General features: G+C 42.6%; 1 protein-coding gene across 6 annotated transcripts in view; it reads right to left on the bottom strand.

Annotated features, from left to right (window-relative positions):
- DDC (dopa decarboxylase) overlaps nt 1-15,859 on the bottom strand; it is a 216,349-nt gene that overhangs the window by 98,245 nt on the left and 102,245 nt on the right. For all 6 annotated transcript variants that reach the window (XM_056520323.1, XM_056520319.1, XM_056520320.1 and 3 more), the window contains 2 exons: nt 8,773-8,916; nt 5,976-6,042 (listed from right to left, as the gene is read on the bottom strand). In XM_056520323.1, the coding sequence (XP_056376298.1) occupies nt 5,976-6,042; nt 8,773-8,916 (211 nt within the window). The remainder of the gene's footprint in view (nt 1-5,975; nt 6,043-8,772; nt 8,917-15,859) is intronic.

The raw sequence follows: 15,859 nt of genomic DNA on the forward strand, positions 1-15,859 counted from the left end.
AAATAAATGATATATTGATTCACATAAACAATATGTCTACTTTATGTTTCCATCATAAAGTTGAGATGTTTTTACTTTTGGAAGACATCAGAGGGCTTCAAAGTTCAGCAGCAATTTTCCAATTTATCACAAAACTTTAAAAATCTGAATTTTTCAGGGACCAGTTCAGTTTTGAAGTGAATTTGAAGGGCCTTCATATGAGAAATACCCCATAAATGACCCCATTATAAAAACTGCACCTCTCAAAGTATTCAAAATTACATTCAGTAAGTGTGTTAACCCTTTAGGTGTTTCACACTTGCTGATTTTACACTTGCATGTTCTTGTAGACCCAGTTTTTGAATTATTACAAGGGGTAAATAGAGAGAAATCTTCCTAAAATGTATAACCCAATTTCCCTCTCGAGTAAGGAAATACCTCATATGCGTATGTCAAGTGCTCTGTGGGTGCACTAGAGGGCTCAAAAGGGAAGGAGCGACAATGGGATTTTGGAGAGTGAGTTTTTCTGAAATTGTTTTTGGGGGGCATGTCACAACCAAGATATTACCTCTGCAGGGTGCCAAAACTTTTGCAGATGCCATTTTTTGTTTTCTGTTATTTTGAAAGTGTATATGATGGAAATAAAATCTAACTTTTGTTGACATATTATAAGAATGTTTAACCTGTAATTTGATGCCTTTTGGAGATTTTTCCATCTTTCTTTGGCTTCTTTATGCACATTAACCCCTTAACGACGCATCATATCGCGTCGGTCCCGGCGCTAATCAACGGCCGGGACCCGCGGCTAATACCACACATCGCCGATCGCGGCGATATGCGGTATTAACCCTTTAGAAGCGGCGGTCAAAGCTGACCGCCGCTTCTAAAGTGAAAGTGAAAGTGACCCGGCTGCTCAGTCGGGCTGTTCGGGACCGCCGCGGTGAAATCGCGGCGTCCCGAACAGCTGATCGGACACCGGGAGGGCTCTTACCTGCCTCCCCGGTGTCCGATCGACGAATGACTGCTCCGTGCCTGAGATCCAGGCAGGAGCAGTCAAGCGCCGATAATGCTGATCACAGGCGTGTTAATGCACGCCAGTGATCAGCATTAGAGATCAGTGTGTGCAGTGTTATAGGTCCCTATGGGACCTATAACACTGCAAAAAAAATGTAAAAAAAAAGTGTTAATAAAGGTCATTTAACCCCTTCCCTAATAAAAGTTTGAATCACCCCCCTTTTCCCATAAAAAAAATAAAACAGTGTAAAAAAAATAAAAAATAAACATATGTGGTATCGCTGCGTGCGTAAATGTCCGAACTATAAAAATATATCATTAATTAAGCCGTACGGTCAATGGCGTACGCGCAAAAAAATTCCAAAGTCCAAAAAAGCGTATTTTGGTCACTTTTTATATCATTAAAAAATGAATAAAAAGTGATCAAAAAGTCCGATCAAAACAAAAATCATACCGATAAAAACTTCAGATCACGGCGCAAAAAATGAGTCCTCATACCGCCCTGAATGTGGAAAAATAAAAAAGTTATAGGGGTCAGAAGATGACATTTTTAAACGTATAAATTTTCCTGCATGTAGTTATGATTTTTTCCAGAAGTGTGACAAAATCAAACCTATATAAGTAGGGTATCATTTTAACCGTATGGACCTACAGAATAATGATAAGGTGTAATTTTTACCGAAATATGCACTGCGTAGAAACGAAAGCCCCCAAAAGTTACAAAATGGCGTTTTTTTTTCGATTTTGTCGCACAATGATTTTTTTTTCCGTTTCGCTGTGCATTTTTGGGTAAAATGACTAATGTCACTGCAAAGTAGAATTGGCGACGCAAAAAATAAGCCATAATATGGATTTTTAGGTGGAAAATTTAAAGGGTTATGATTTTTAAAAGGTAAGGAGGAAAAAACGAAAGTGCAAAAACGGAAAAACCCTGAGTCCTTAAGGGGTTAATACAAAATTTTACCTGGGGTGCCCAAACTTTTGATGCCCACTGTATTTCTTTTTTTTGCGTTTGTGTCAGAACTGCTGAAAAATCAGCCACACCTCTGCAAATCACCAATTTAGGCCTCAAATGTACATGTTGCGCTCTCACTCCTGAGCCTTGGTGTGCGTCCGCAGAGCATTTTACGCCCACATATGGGGTATTTCCGTACTCAGGAGAAATTGCGTCACAAATTTTGGGGGTCTTTTTTTCCTTTTACCTCTTGTGAAAATAAAAAGTGTGGGGCAACACCAGCATGTTAGTGTAAAATGTTTTAGACCCCAACTTTTCCTTTTCATAAGGGGTAAAAGGAGAAAAAGCCCCCCAAAATTTGTAACTCAATTGTTCCCGAGTACAAAAATACTCCATATGTGGCTAAACTGTTTCCTTGAAATCTGACAAGGCTTCAAAGTGAGAGAGCACCATGCGCATTTGAGGACTATATTAGGGATTACATAGGGGTGGACATAGGAGTATTCTACGTGAGTGATTCCCAAACAGGGTGCCTCCAGCTGTTGATAAACTCCCAGCATGCCTGGACAGTCAGTGGCTGTCCGGAAATACTGGGAGTTGTTCCTTTGCAACCGCTGGAGGCTGCGTTTTGGAAACACTGCCGCACGATAAGTTTTTCACTTTTATCGGGGGGGGGGGGGGGCAGTGTAGGGGGGTGTATATGTAGTGTTTTACCCTTTATTTTGTGTTAGTGTAGTGATTTTAGGGTACATTCGCACTGGCGGGGGTTTATGGTGAGTTTCCGGCTAGGAGTTTGCACTGACGTCTGACAGGTTAGTTAAGGTCCTTGGGCTTGGAAACTTTAGTTTGTAACTGGATTGAACACTGGCTCATGGATCGTACCCAGAGAGTGGTGGTCAATGATTCGTACTCTGATTGGTCCCCGGTAATTAGTGGTGTACCCCAAGGTTCAGTACTGGGCCCGCTGCTGTTTAATTTATTTATCAATGATATAGAGGATGGTATTAACAGCTCTGTTTCTATCTTTGCAGATGACACCAAGCTTTGTAGCACGGTACAGGCTATAGAGGATGTGCATAAGTTACAAGATGACTTGGATAGACTAAGTGTCTGGGCATCCACTTGGCAAATGAGGTTCAATGTGGATAAATGTAAAGTTATGCATCTGGGTACTAATAACCTGCATGCGTCGTATTTCTTAGGGGGGATTAAACTAGCAGAGTCACTGCTAGAGAAGGATCTGGGTGTACTTGTAGATCACAGACTACATAATAGCATGCAATGTCAGGCTGCTACTTCCTGCCCGGCAGGATATTGTCATGTATAAAAAGAGGCATGGACTCGAGGGACAGGGACATAATACTCCCCCTTTATAACGCATTGGTACGGCCTCACCTGGAATATGCTGTTCAGTTTTGGTCGCCTGTTCATAAAAGGGACACTGCGGAGTTGGAAAGGGTGCAGAGACGCGCGACTAAACTAATATGGGGCATGGAACATCTTAGCTATGAGGAGCGATTAAAGTTACAATTGTTTAGTCTTGAGAAGAGACGTTTAAGGGGGGATATGATAAACGTATATAAGTATATAAATGGCCCATACAAAAAATATGGAGAAATACTGTTCCAGGTTAAACCCCCCCAAAGGACGAGGGGGCACTCCCTACGTCTGGAGAAGAAAAGGTTTAGTCTAAAGGGGCGACACGCCTTCTTTACCATGAGAACTGTGAATTTATGGATCGGTCTACCTCAGGAACTGGTCACAGCAGGAACAATTAACAGCTTTAAAACAGGGTTAGATACATTCCTAGAACAAAATAACATTAATGCTTATGCAGAATTATAAAACTACATCCCTTCCCCTTATCCCCTTACACCCTTCACTTCAATTCCCTGGTTGGACTTGATGGACGTATGTCTTTTTTCAACCATACTAACTATGTAACTATGTAATGTATGTATTGTTCCTTTTGTAATTATAAGACACTTTGCTATTTACTTGCTGTTAAAATTCTCAACCTTTATATGTTTTAAATGTGATTGAAAAAACGGTCACTAGGTGGCTCTGTTCTGTTCCCTGCCGCAAGTCAAACAGTTAATTTAGTCTCCACTTAGACTTGCAAAAGGGATAAGATGTTAGATCGCTGGAGTACCGCCGCTTGGCTGGGATCTCTGGGCTTGCAGCTTCTACGTTCATGATGTCACACTGTGCCCGCTCCATTCCTGTCTATGGGAGCGGGCGTGATGGCTAGTACATAGCCGTCATGCCTCCTCCCATAGATGTGAATGACGGGGGGCTTGATGGCCGGCATTGCCAGTCATCGGGTATGGAGCAGAGTTTGCTCTGTACACTGAATGACAGGGGTGCCGCAGCGGAGATCGTGGGGGTCCCTAGCGCCGGGACCCCTGCGATCTAACGTCACTAACGTATACCCTATACTTTGGATGGGGGATAAGATGTTTACAGTGGAGTACCCCTTTAATATCAACTTTTCACGTGCCGAAAGTTGTTAATTGCACCAGGTCTCAGTCCCGAGATCTGCTGCAATTGTTATTAGCTAGGGAAGCGGGCAACATTGCTGTCTGCTCCCCCGGCAGGTCAGGTGATCCATTTCTCTACATAGATATCTTGACCATGAGTCCATGAGATCCCTCGCTGTCCGTTGGCCTCTATTTGCCCATATGGCCAGTAGCTGGGAAGAGTCCTCCTGGGGCAGTTTTGTATGTCCCTGAAGAGAAAGATGTTTGGATACTAAGAAAGAGGAGGTGGTACAGTTTCCGAACCTCCTTTCACGCAACCATAGTGTTGTTCCGTAGCAAAACAGAATGTTTCACTGGGGGGAGGCAATTTCATGTAAGACGTGTGCAAGACGTCAAGATGTTCAATTCATCCTATATCTTGCCAAATAAGAGCTGGTAATTTAAATGATAAAGTGTATTAGGGAAGTATTATTTTTGTATATTTTTTGATGATCTGCTGTTTGAATCTGCAGATAGAAACATGCACCAAAATCCACCTGATTTAGTGCTAATTTTTTTTCTGAATAATTTTTTTTTGTTTCTTGATCCAATTTGCTGTGAAATTATTCCTCAGGTCAATTTCAGATGAGCATACTACATCCTAGACTGACAGCAGGTCTCCTAACCAGAATAGACAGTATCATAGTCATCTATGATGCTGTCAGTTTGGGTCAATAGATCTGCAGTCAGACTGTGACCAAATGCCATCAAATTGGACTTATGGTGCAGTGTTCAATTCGACTCCTGCATGGACCGCTCTCCTAAATGTTACAATGTAGTTATCATCGTTACAATGTTGTTATACTGTCCACACAGTCATATAGTCCAACATTGAAGAAGTATATACTGGATTCATAAAAATGAAAGAAGCAATCTGATTGGTTGCTATGGGCAACTGCACCACTCTTCCTCTGCACAGGTTTTGATTTATCTCCCCCTATGTAATAATGTCTTGCACAAAAATAACCAAATGATAAAATTAGAATTCTGAAATTATACACACAAATGGTGCCTAGGGCAAGCAGTATCGATAGGGCAAGCAGTATTGATAGATATAATGAAGATCCAGCTCCATGTGGCCTGGTGATATCGGTATGGGTCAGAACTACTGCAAAATTTCCTTGCAGCCACGGCTTGCTGATTAAGTTGTAGGTTTGATATGTATTTCACCACTTTCTGGGCATTCATGGTGAATCTCTACCAAAATCCACATTTAACTTTTATGGTTTTTGCCATATATTTGTGACAGATCTGCATTAAAAAAAATTCTGACGCTTGTGGAATCACCCTTATGGGGTGTATGCAGTCTAAGTGCCTAGGGCAGGAGCCTTGCCAACAGCACCTCCTGGGTTATACATTTGCATCCACAGAAAAGGTTTTAGTACAAAGTGTTCCATTCCAGGTAAACAGTAACCATTTGTCCAATTTGCCATACATCCTTGATACAAAAGTGATCTATTTAATCATAAAAACACAAACTACAGTAATAATATTGTGTTGATACTTACAAATAGGCCCCAGTTCCATTAAGTTGTCAAAAGAACATGATGATGTTGTTCCCAAGGTGGCACATGCCTGCAAAAATACCAAATGACATGTATATTAAGGTAAGATTTCATTGAGTGACGAAAGGTTTTGTATTCAGTATATTTTATGTTTGTGTACAGTAATTTGGGTAACACATCCATAGTGGGAGTCAGGGAAACACAAACATTTTAAAGGGGTATTCCGGACAAAAACATTTTATCCGCTGCTGAGACCTACGCCCCCCCCCCCCCCCCCCCCCCCCCCCCGCGATCTCCCTGCAGCACCCGCATTTTATGCGGGGGCTGCATCTCCAGTTTCGGAAACCTCCGGGTTTCCGGGACTTGGGACGTGACGTCACTCCATGACCCATCCATTCATGTCTATGGGAGGGGGCGTGATGCTCGTCACGCCCCCTCCCATAGACATGAATGGAGGGGGCTTGGCGTGACGTCATGTCCCCAGTCCCGGAGAGCCGGAGGTTTCCGAAACTGGAGATGCAGAACTTAAAGTACACAAACATCCAGCTATATAGCAGATGCCGACACAAAATTCCTGCATGTACATCTTTCAGATTTTCTCCTTTTCCTGGGATGTTACCACTCTCAGCAGTCCTGACCCGTGTTTTTAAATGCTGCACATCCTTTTCCTGCCTCTGCTCCCAGCATGTCTGGTCTTCACTCTGGGATCTGCCCACTACCCCTGTGTCCCTGTCTCATACTTCAATTCCTACTAGTGTACTTGCTTAAGACTTCTCCTAGTACCTTAGACACCTCCTAGTACACTTCCATGTCAGTGTAGGGTATTTTCACATTCTGCAGGTCTGCTGCAGAAAATATTGAGTGTACCTACACCAAAACAAACAAAAACCCCAAATATTTATTTAATTATTTATTTAATGGAGTTGTTAAAGGGTAGCTCACACCATCCTATTTTTTTTTTTTTTTTGCTAGCCCGTTCCCCCCCCCCCCCCCACTACGGCACTAGCCCGTTCCCTCCTCAACCCCCCCCCCCCCGCCCCACATACCCCGCTCCCTCATTACACTTGCAGTTACTGCAGAGTCCGGCAGCGGGCGTGCAGGGACAGCGGCGGCAACGAGGCAGTGGCGGCGATGTGCGGGAGGAATGGCCTCCCAGCCAGTGGCCGGGGAGCCAATGCGCTCGCTCCCGCCTGTCTGATTGACAGGCAGGGAGCGAGGGCAGCCTAACTGAAAAAGGACTGATTGCCACTCCAAATTCAGTCCTTTTTCAGTGGCCGGTTTTTAAATGTAAATTAAACCTTTTTAATGAAAAAAATTATAATAAAAGTATATTAGAGATATGTTGTAGTACATAAGTACTACAACATATCAAAAAATAAAGTTGGTGACAGTGCCCATTTAAGGTATGAAAAGGGCTAATAACTGGTATGGAGCCATTTCTGCTGCCGGCTGATAACAATTTAGAAGCTGCTGTCAAAGCTGGCAGCTGCCTTTAAATCGCAATTCTACTATTTAAAGCAGATCGGTGTCCAAGAGCTGTGCTAGGCCTCCGTGGTTGTTGGGACTTGAGCATTCAAATGAGCTTGCTTTATAGCTGCTGAGTGTTGGATGCTATCAGCAGTCGGTGATACAAAGAAAAAAAACTGTGACCTGTAGCCGAATGTGACCTCAGCTCAGTGCTCTCAGCCCTTCTCAGAGCTGATCGCTGTTAAGGGTTAGGATTAGTGTTAGGGGTTAGGGTTAGAGGTAAGGGTTAGTATTAGGGTTAGGAATTAGGGTTAAAGAGTGAGAGGGAGCCAGCTGTTAAGCAGAAAACAGTGTCCCTGTGCAGAGGGTCACATTCCACTACAGGGACACAGTTTTCTTCATTACACCGGCACTCATTGAAAATTATTGACATCAGTGACCATGCAGATGTCCATTATTTAACCCTTTAAATGCCGTGATCAATATCAATTATGTCCAAGTGACAGCAGCTGCAACTTTGGGGGTCCCAAACAGCACCTCCACAGCGAGAGCTGGTGGCGCCAATCAGTTATAATGGTGGATGGAGGCTTTCTAAAGACAAAAAAAAATGGAGATATGCTTCTTCTTAATGATACTGTTTGGGATGATGTTAAAGCTTTTGCTACAGTTTTTATTAGTGAATTTTGATTAACAAAATATTGTGCCATTTGGCTAAGGATAATTTCACACGTTCAGGTACTTGTTACATCCATCTAAAAACAATATAAGCAAAATTAATGTACAATAATTTTGATGCCATTTTATTGAACATTTATTAACACTCTACATCTCCATCTTCATACACATGGCATATACTTGTGAACTGATGAGCCTATTCCCATTGAAAACAATGGGAGCATATTAAATGCATTTTTTTACACCAAAAAACAGGCCAAAAACTTTGTGTGAACATAGCCCAATAATCACTTCAGAATATTTCTTCCACTTCTCTAGAGTCAGTGACTGTATACTTCATGCCACTCCAGCCATCCACAGGCATTCCGTAAGTTTTGCACCCATCCATGAAACTCCCAAAAAAAAAAACTTCTTGTACTGATGTTACTTCCATGCACAGTTTGGAACATAATTACTGCAATAGTCTATCAGTTGAAATACAGTAGGAGTGTGTGGGCTAACACTTGGTAACTTGACAACTGACTTTCTGGAGAGGTGATATGTAGAAAGTCAGTAACCTATTCTGTTGCTAATGTGTGTCTGGGAAGATTGAAATTGATAACCCTATGTTTTCCACATAAGGATGGATTGGATGGGATAAAATAAGAATTACACTTACAAATACTGGGATGAGGCCTTCTGCTCTGTCTTCCTCTAAAGCCTTCTTGAGAGCCTGTCCACGAATGGCAAAGTTCTCATCTGACGGAATCTTCTTCATTCTCACCCCACTGATCAGTCCAGCTCTTTCTACAGATGAGTGAGCCTTAGTTTTTCAATTAAAAAACAAACACACACGTGGGTTAATTGGGAAAAGTAAACCTTTTTATTGAGAAATTTCCTTCAAATAGCTATTAATTACTAACTGCTGATCTTAATTCACATGTATATGGTGATAAAATACGACGGGCATGCTCTATTGCTGGTGTTGCAGTCCTATCTACTGGTTGTTTTGGGTCAGAGAGGTTCCAGTAAGGCTGGGTTCACATCATTTGAGCCTTTGATGCGCAGATATGTGACTACTATCAGGTCATTTTCTCAGTCATTTTTTCCGATTTTTGACACAGACTGAAAATCGTGGTCTGCCACGATTTTCAGTCCGTGTCAAAAATCAGATTCCCTGAGAAAATAACCCGATCATAGTCACTAGCTGATTGCAATCTGGTCCACAGCCCCATAGAAGTTAATGGGTTAATAGTTAATAGCTTCCGAAATTGTATCTGTGCATCGAAGGGTCAAATTGTGATGTGAACCCAGCCTACGCAAGTGGAAAAAAATATTTTCAGCTAGTTATTTTAAACCTGAAAACCCCTTTAAAGGGGTACTCCGGGGAAAACCTTTTTTCTTTTAAATCAACTGGTGGCAGAAAGTTAAACATATTTGTAAATTACTTCTATTAAAAAATCTTAATCCTTCCTGTACTTATTAGCTGCTGAATACTACAGAGGAAATTCTTTTCTTTTTGGAATGCTCTCTGATGACATCACAACCACAGTTCTCTCTGCTGACGTTATTATAATAATAATAACACTTTATTTATTGTTGTCCTTAGTGGGATTTGAACCCAAGTCCCCAGCACTGCAAGGCAGCAGTGCTAACCACTGAGCCACCATGCTACCCTTAGCATACATCTGCTATGCATCTGCTATGCATGGTTGCTAAAATGGACAGATATGTCAGCAGAGAGCACTGTGTTCGTGATGTCATCAGTGTTCCAAAAAGAAAGGAATTTCCTCTGTAGCATTCAGCAGCTAATAAGTACTGGAAGGATTAAGATTTTTTAATAGAAGTAATTTACAAATATGTTTAACTTTCTGCCACCAGTTGATTTAAAAGAAAAAAGGTTTTCACCGGAGTACCACTTTAAGGGTGCATTCACAAATGGGTATTTTCTGAGGCAGATCTGCTGTAGCAACATTTGCTACTCTTTGAAGTCAATTGGTACCAAAATCTGCAGCAGCACATCTGCAGCAAAAATATGGACGTGGGAACGTATTTTACGCTGCGGATCTGCCGACGATGGACCCCTACAAGTGTGCCTCAGAAGTGTCTGCTCGTAGTGGCAGATTGCACACTGCGATGTGAGAATCGCCGCACGAATGGGCAGTATACCCGAACACATCATGGCTGCTCTCAGCATAGCTCAGGGAGCAGGGAAAATGGCCGTGATGTGTGTGAGTACGCCACTCATGCGTGCGGCAACTTGTACATCGCAACAGTGTGTCTGCTCATAGTGGCAGATTGCTGCTCCGAGCAGGCACATCTGGAGGCACACCTTAGGGCTCCATTCACACACACATACGGGATCCGCTGCGGATTTGAATGAGTAAAATCTGCAGTTGCGGAATTGTATTTGTAAAACACGCAATTGGGGATCCGCATCTGTGAATTTTACAAGGCAATTATTATGTACTTCTGACTGCTTTGTAAAATCTGCAACTATGGATCCACAACTGCGAATTGGGGGGGGTGTGAATATATACTATAAGGAGTGGTTCAGACTACGGAATTTCCGCCGGAATTTTTGCTTTGAAATTTCTGGCAGAAATTCCGCTTACTATAATGCATAGTGTAGTGAATGGTTTTCCGTTCACAAATTCACACTTCGGAATTTGTGAAGCGGAAAATCCGGATGAAAAATCCTCTAGAAAATTTCCGCCTGAAGAAAGGGGTTGCTCTTTCTTCAGGCGGAAATCCTAGCGGAACACATAGCAGTCTATAGGAGACTGCAGTGTCCGCGTGGTCCTAGCGCTGACTAATTCAGTCGGCGCAGGCGGAACTCGGAATCTCCGGGCGGAAATTTTCTGCCCGGAGATTCCGTAGTCTGAACCTAGCCTAAGAGCACCTTCAACACCTTCAAATCAAAGATTTTAATGTAACATCAGCCTAAAAAAGAAAAAAGATCACAAAAATGATGTGAAAAGGCCATCAAAAAATGATTGCTGTGTGTGTAACCAGCTGTATATGGAGCAGTATAAAGCAAATCATATGGATTGTTGACAAAAAAAACATTCAGAAAAAAAAATGTATAAACCTATCTGCAAACCTTTTTGTTTTCTTCTATTTGTAAGCACCACTAAATATTTTGCTCATGTGTCACTGGTATAGGATTATGGGACTCGACCCTTACAAGCATCTCATTTCTAATGTGACTTCCCTGACATTCTGCAGTCAGTATGAGCTGTCATGTTCCATCTCTTATCAGAGTATCTGTACAAAGACCAATTCCCTCAACAAGTGCCCTGCAGCTAGATGGAGGACGCATGGGGCAGCTGCCCTTTCAGGAAATAAAACCAAAGCAATCTCTCACGCCTCTTATGGCCTTAAGCAGTGTAAATATACCCAGCTTAATGCTACTTGTTATTACACAGGAAGTCTGCGGGACCTAATGTACTTTACTTCATCCCCACATCATAGCTTTTATATTTGACTAGTGTCAGTAGAATAGACTTTAATAAGCTGCTGACATTTTAGGAGCACATTTATTTTTATTTGAATAAATATTACAGAATAGTGACTGACAAGCTAAGATCCACATGAAAGGAAAGTGTGTACTTCAAAAATAAAATGTTACTTTGTAGAATCTACAATGTATATCACTTCTGAATTTACATTTAAATGTGGCAGCAAATGTAGAATAACACAATTTCAAGCATTTTTCATAATGTTTTTGACAATAATTTTTTGCCCACTTTTTATTTTGGAACAAATCATGTAAAAAATTACATGTATTGCTTCAGCATTTTTCAAGCCATATATAGAACCCTATGAGAGAAACACTAGAAAAAATGCCATATCTAGAGCTTGCTGCATCTTAAAAGAAGTCATTGACCCGTAACACATGCAACTGAGTAAAATTGACTTTTTTTCAACAGTAGAACCCTCCTAAAACTGCTGTAAAAATCAGCAGACTATATTAAAGGAGTTGTCCGATGAAACCTTATTTTCCTATTGCTTCCAGCTTGCCTAATAAAATAACAAACATTTTAACTCAGTATGCCCTGTCTTCGGATGGTCTTGGTCAGTGATTGCGGAGCAGCACGGTCAGTTCCCCAGCTGTAGACATAATGCTTTGCAGAGTCACCAGCCATGGGCGGGGTGCCTCAATATTGGAGCAATGAAGCAGCGGAGAAAGGTGAGTTAAAGTGTTTGTTATTTTATTAGGCAGGCTGGTGAAAATAGGAAAATAATACATTTTACCAGACAATGTATTTCATTGCTGTCAATGAAAAATCATCTTTTAGTGCATACAGGAGGTGAAAAATTGGCCATTATTTCAACAGCTGTTAAATTAAAAACAAACAAAATTTCCAAAAGGCATATATATATATATATATATATATATATATATATTACTCAATTTTGTAAATAGCTTTTTACAAAAATGGATAATTTTTCATGGCTAGAAAAAAAATAAAAAAAGCTGTGTGTATACAAGAAAACTAAAATCCAAAAGCTGTTTTTGCAAAATGCTGCATGTAAAGCCAACCTTTAAACGGAAGTCCGGGATACAATTTTTTTTCCAACTTGTCCAGAATGCTGGTATTTAAATGGGTATTTTTTTTTCTCCAAATCAAATGGTGCCAGAACATTAACCCGTTCAGGACCCATGACGTAACGGTACGTCCCGACACCCTGGGTCTTAAGGACCCATGACGTACAGTTACGTCATGGGCAGTTCCGGTCCCTGCCGTGCGGGGATCGAAGCGGGATGGCTGCTGAAATCATTCAGCAGGCATCCCGTGCAAATGCCCAGGGGGGGTCATTAGACCCCCCCATGTCGGCGATCGCGACAAATCGCAAGTGAATTCACACTTGCGATTTGCGCGATTCCGGGTCATTACGGGTCTATAGTGACCCGGAATGTAAGGGGGATCGCGGGTGTCTAAGACACCCACGATCCCCCTGTAGCGATAGGAGTGAGGTGGCACGGGTGCCACCCCTCCTATCCCTGCTATTGGTGGTCTAGACGCGACCACCAATAGCAGATCGGGGGCGGGGGGGTTTACTTTTGTTTTCCCCGTCCTGCCCTCCCAGAATAGGCGGGGCAGGACGGGGGAAACGACGGGGACCGGCGCCGAAGATCCACTTACCGATCCGGGCGGGCGACGGAGGCTGCGGGCGACGGAGATCGGCGGGCGGCGATGACGTGCGGCTGGATCCGACAGAAGCCGGTGAGTTGCCTAGCAACCATACAGTGGTCTCTAACTGTAGCCCTCCAGATGTTGCAAAACTACAACTCCCAGCATGCCCAGACAGCTGTTTGGGCATGCTGGAATATGTAGTTTTGCAACAGCTGGAGGGCTACAGTTTGAGACCACTATATAGTGGTCCCTAAACTGTAGCCCTCCAGATCTTGCAAAACTACAACTCCTAGCATTCCCAAACAACTGTTTGCTGTCAGGGCATGCTGGGAATTTTAGTTTTGCAACAGCTGGAGGACCACAGTTTGGAGATCACTTTGCAGTGTTCTCTAAAACTGTAGCCCTCCAGATGTTGCAAAACTGCAAATCCCAGCATGTCCAAACAGCAATCAGCTGTCTCGGCATGCTGAGAGTTGTAGTTGCGTACCTCCAGCTATTGCATAACTACATCTCCCAGCATGCCCGTCGGCGATCAGTACATGCTGGGAGTTGTAGTTTTGCAACAGCTGGAGGCACACTGGTTAGAAAATGCTGAGTTATGTAACAGAACCTAACTGAAGGTTTTCCAACCAGTGTGCCTCCAGCTGTTGCAAAAGTACAACTCCCAGCATGCACGGTCTGTCAGTACATGCTGGGAGTTGTAGTTTTGAAACAGCTGGAGGTTTGCCCACCCATGTGAACGTACAGGGTACATTCACACGGGCAGGCTTACAGTAAGTTTCCTGCTTCAAGTTTGGGCAGCGGCAAATTTTTCGCCGCAGCTCAAACTCCTTGCAGGAAACTCACCGTAACACGCCAGTGTGAACGTACCCTAAAAACACTACACTACACTACCACATAATAAAGAGTAAAACACTACATATACACCCCCTTACACTGTCCCCTCCCCCCCAATAAAAATGAAAACCGTATTATATGGCAGTGTTTCCAAAACGGAGCCTCCAGCTGTTGCAAAACAACAACTCCCAGCATTTCCGGACAGCCACTGACTGTCCAGGCATGCTGGGAATTTAGCAACAGCTGGAGGCACCCTGTTTGGGAATCACTGGCGTAGAATACCCCTGTGTCCACCCCTATGCGATCCCTAATTTAGTCCTCAAATGCGCATGGCGCTTTCTCACCTGTCGTATTTCAAGGAAACAGTTTAGGGCCACATATGGGGTATCTCCGTTCTTCGGGAGAAATTGCACTACAAATTTTGGGGGGCTTTTTCTCCTTTTACCCCTTATGAAAAAGAAAAGTTGGGGCTACACCAGCGTGTTAGTGTAAAAAAAATTAAAAAAATTTACACTAACATGCTGGTGTTGCCCTATACTTTTTATTTTCACAAGCGTTAAAAGGAAAAAAAGACCCCCAAAATTTGTAACGCAATTTCTCCTGAGTACAGAAATACCCCAGATGTGGGCGCACAACAAGGCTCAGGAGTGAGAGCACACAATGTACATTTGAGGCCTAAATTGGTGATTTGCACAGGGGTGGATGATTTTACAGCGGTTCTGACATAAACGCAAAAATATAAATACCCACATGTGACCCCATTTTGGAAACTACACCTCTCACGGAAAGTAATAAGGGGTACAATGAGCATTTACGCCCCACAGGTGTCTGACAGATTTTTGGAACAGTGGTCCGTGAAAATGAAAAATTTAATTTTTCATTTGCACAGCCCACTGTTCCAAAGATCTGTCAAACGCCAGTGGGGTGTAAATACTCACTGCACCCCTTATTAAATTCTGTGAGGGGTGTAGTTTCCAAAATAGGGTCACATGTGGGGGGGGTCCACTGTTCTGGCACCACGGGGGGCTTTGTAAACGCACATGGCCCCTGACTTCCATTCCAAACAATTTTTTTCCCAAAAGCTCAATGGCGCTCCTTCTCTTCTGAGCATTGTAGTGCGCCAGCAGAGCACTTGACGTACACATGGGGTATTTCCATACTCAGAAGAGATGGGGTTACAAATTTTGGGGGGTATTTTCTGCTATTAACCCTTGCAAAAATGTGAAATTTGGGGGGAAGCGAACATTTTAGTGAAACATTTTATTTTAATTTTTTTACATATACAAAAGTCGTGAAACCCCTGTGGGGTATTAAGGCTCACTTTATTCCTTGTTACGTTCCTCAAGGGGTCTAGTTTCCAAAATGGTATGCCATGTGGGGTTTTATTGCTGTTCTGGCACCATAGGGACTTCCTAAATGCGACATGCGCCCCCCCCCCCCCCCCCGAGCAAAATTTGCTCTCAAAAAGCAAAATATGACTCCTTCTCTTCTGAGCATTGTTGTTCACCCGTAGTGCACTTCAGGTCAACTTATGGGGTACCTCCATACTCAGAAGAGATGGGGTTACACATTTTGGGAGGTCTTTTCTGCTATTAACCCTTGCAAAAAAGTGAAATTTGGGGGGAAACACACTTTTTTGTGAAAATTATTATTTTTTCTTTACATATGCAAAAGTCGTGAAACAGCTGTGGGGTATTAAGGCTCACTTTATTCCTTGTTACGTTCCTCAAGGGGTCTAGTTTCCAAAATGGTATGGCATGTGTTTTTTTTTGCTGTTCTAGCACCATA

The sequence above is a fragment of the Hyla sarda genome, chromosome 5 (genome assembly GCF_029499605.1).
Source record: "Hyla sarda isolate aHylSar1 chromosome 5, aHylSar1.hap1, whole genome shotgun sequence".
NCBI lineage: Eukaryota > Metazoa > Chordata > Amphibia > Anura > Hylidae > Hyla > Hyla sarda.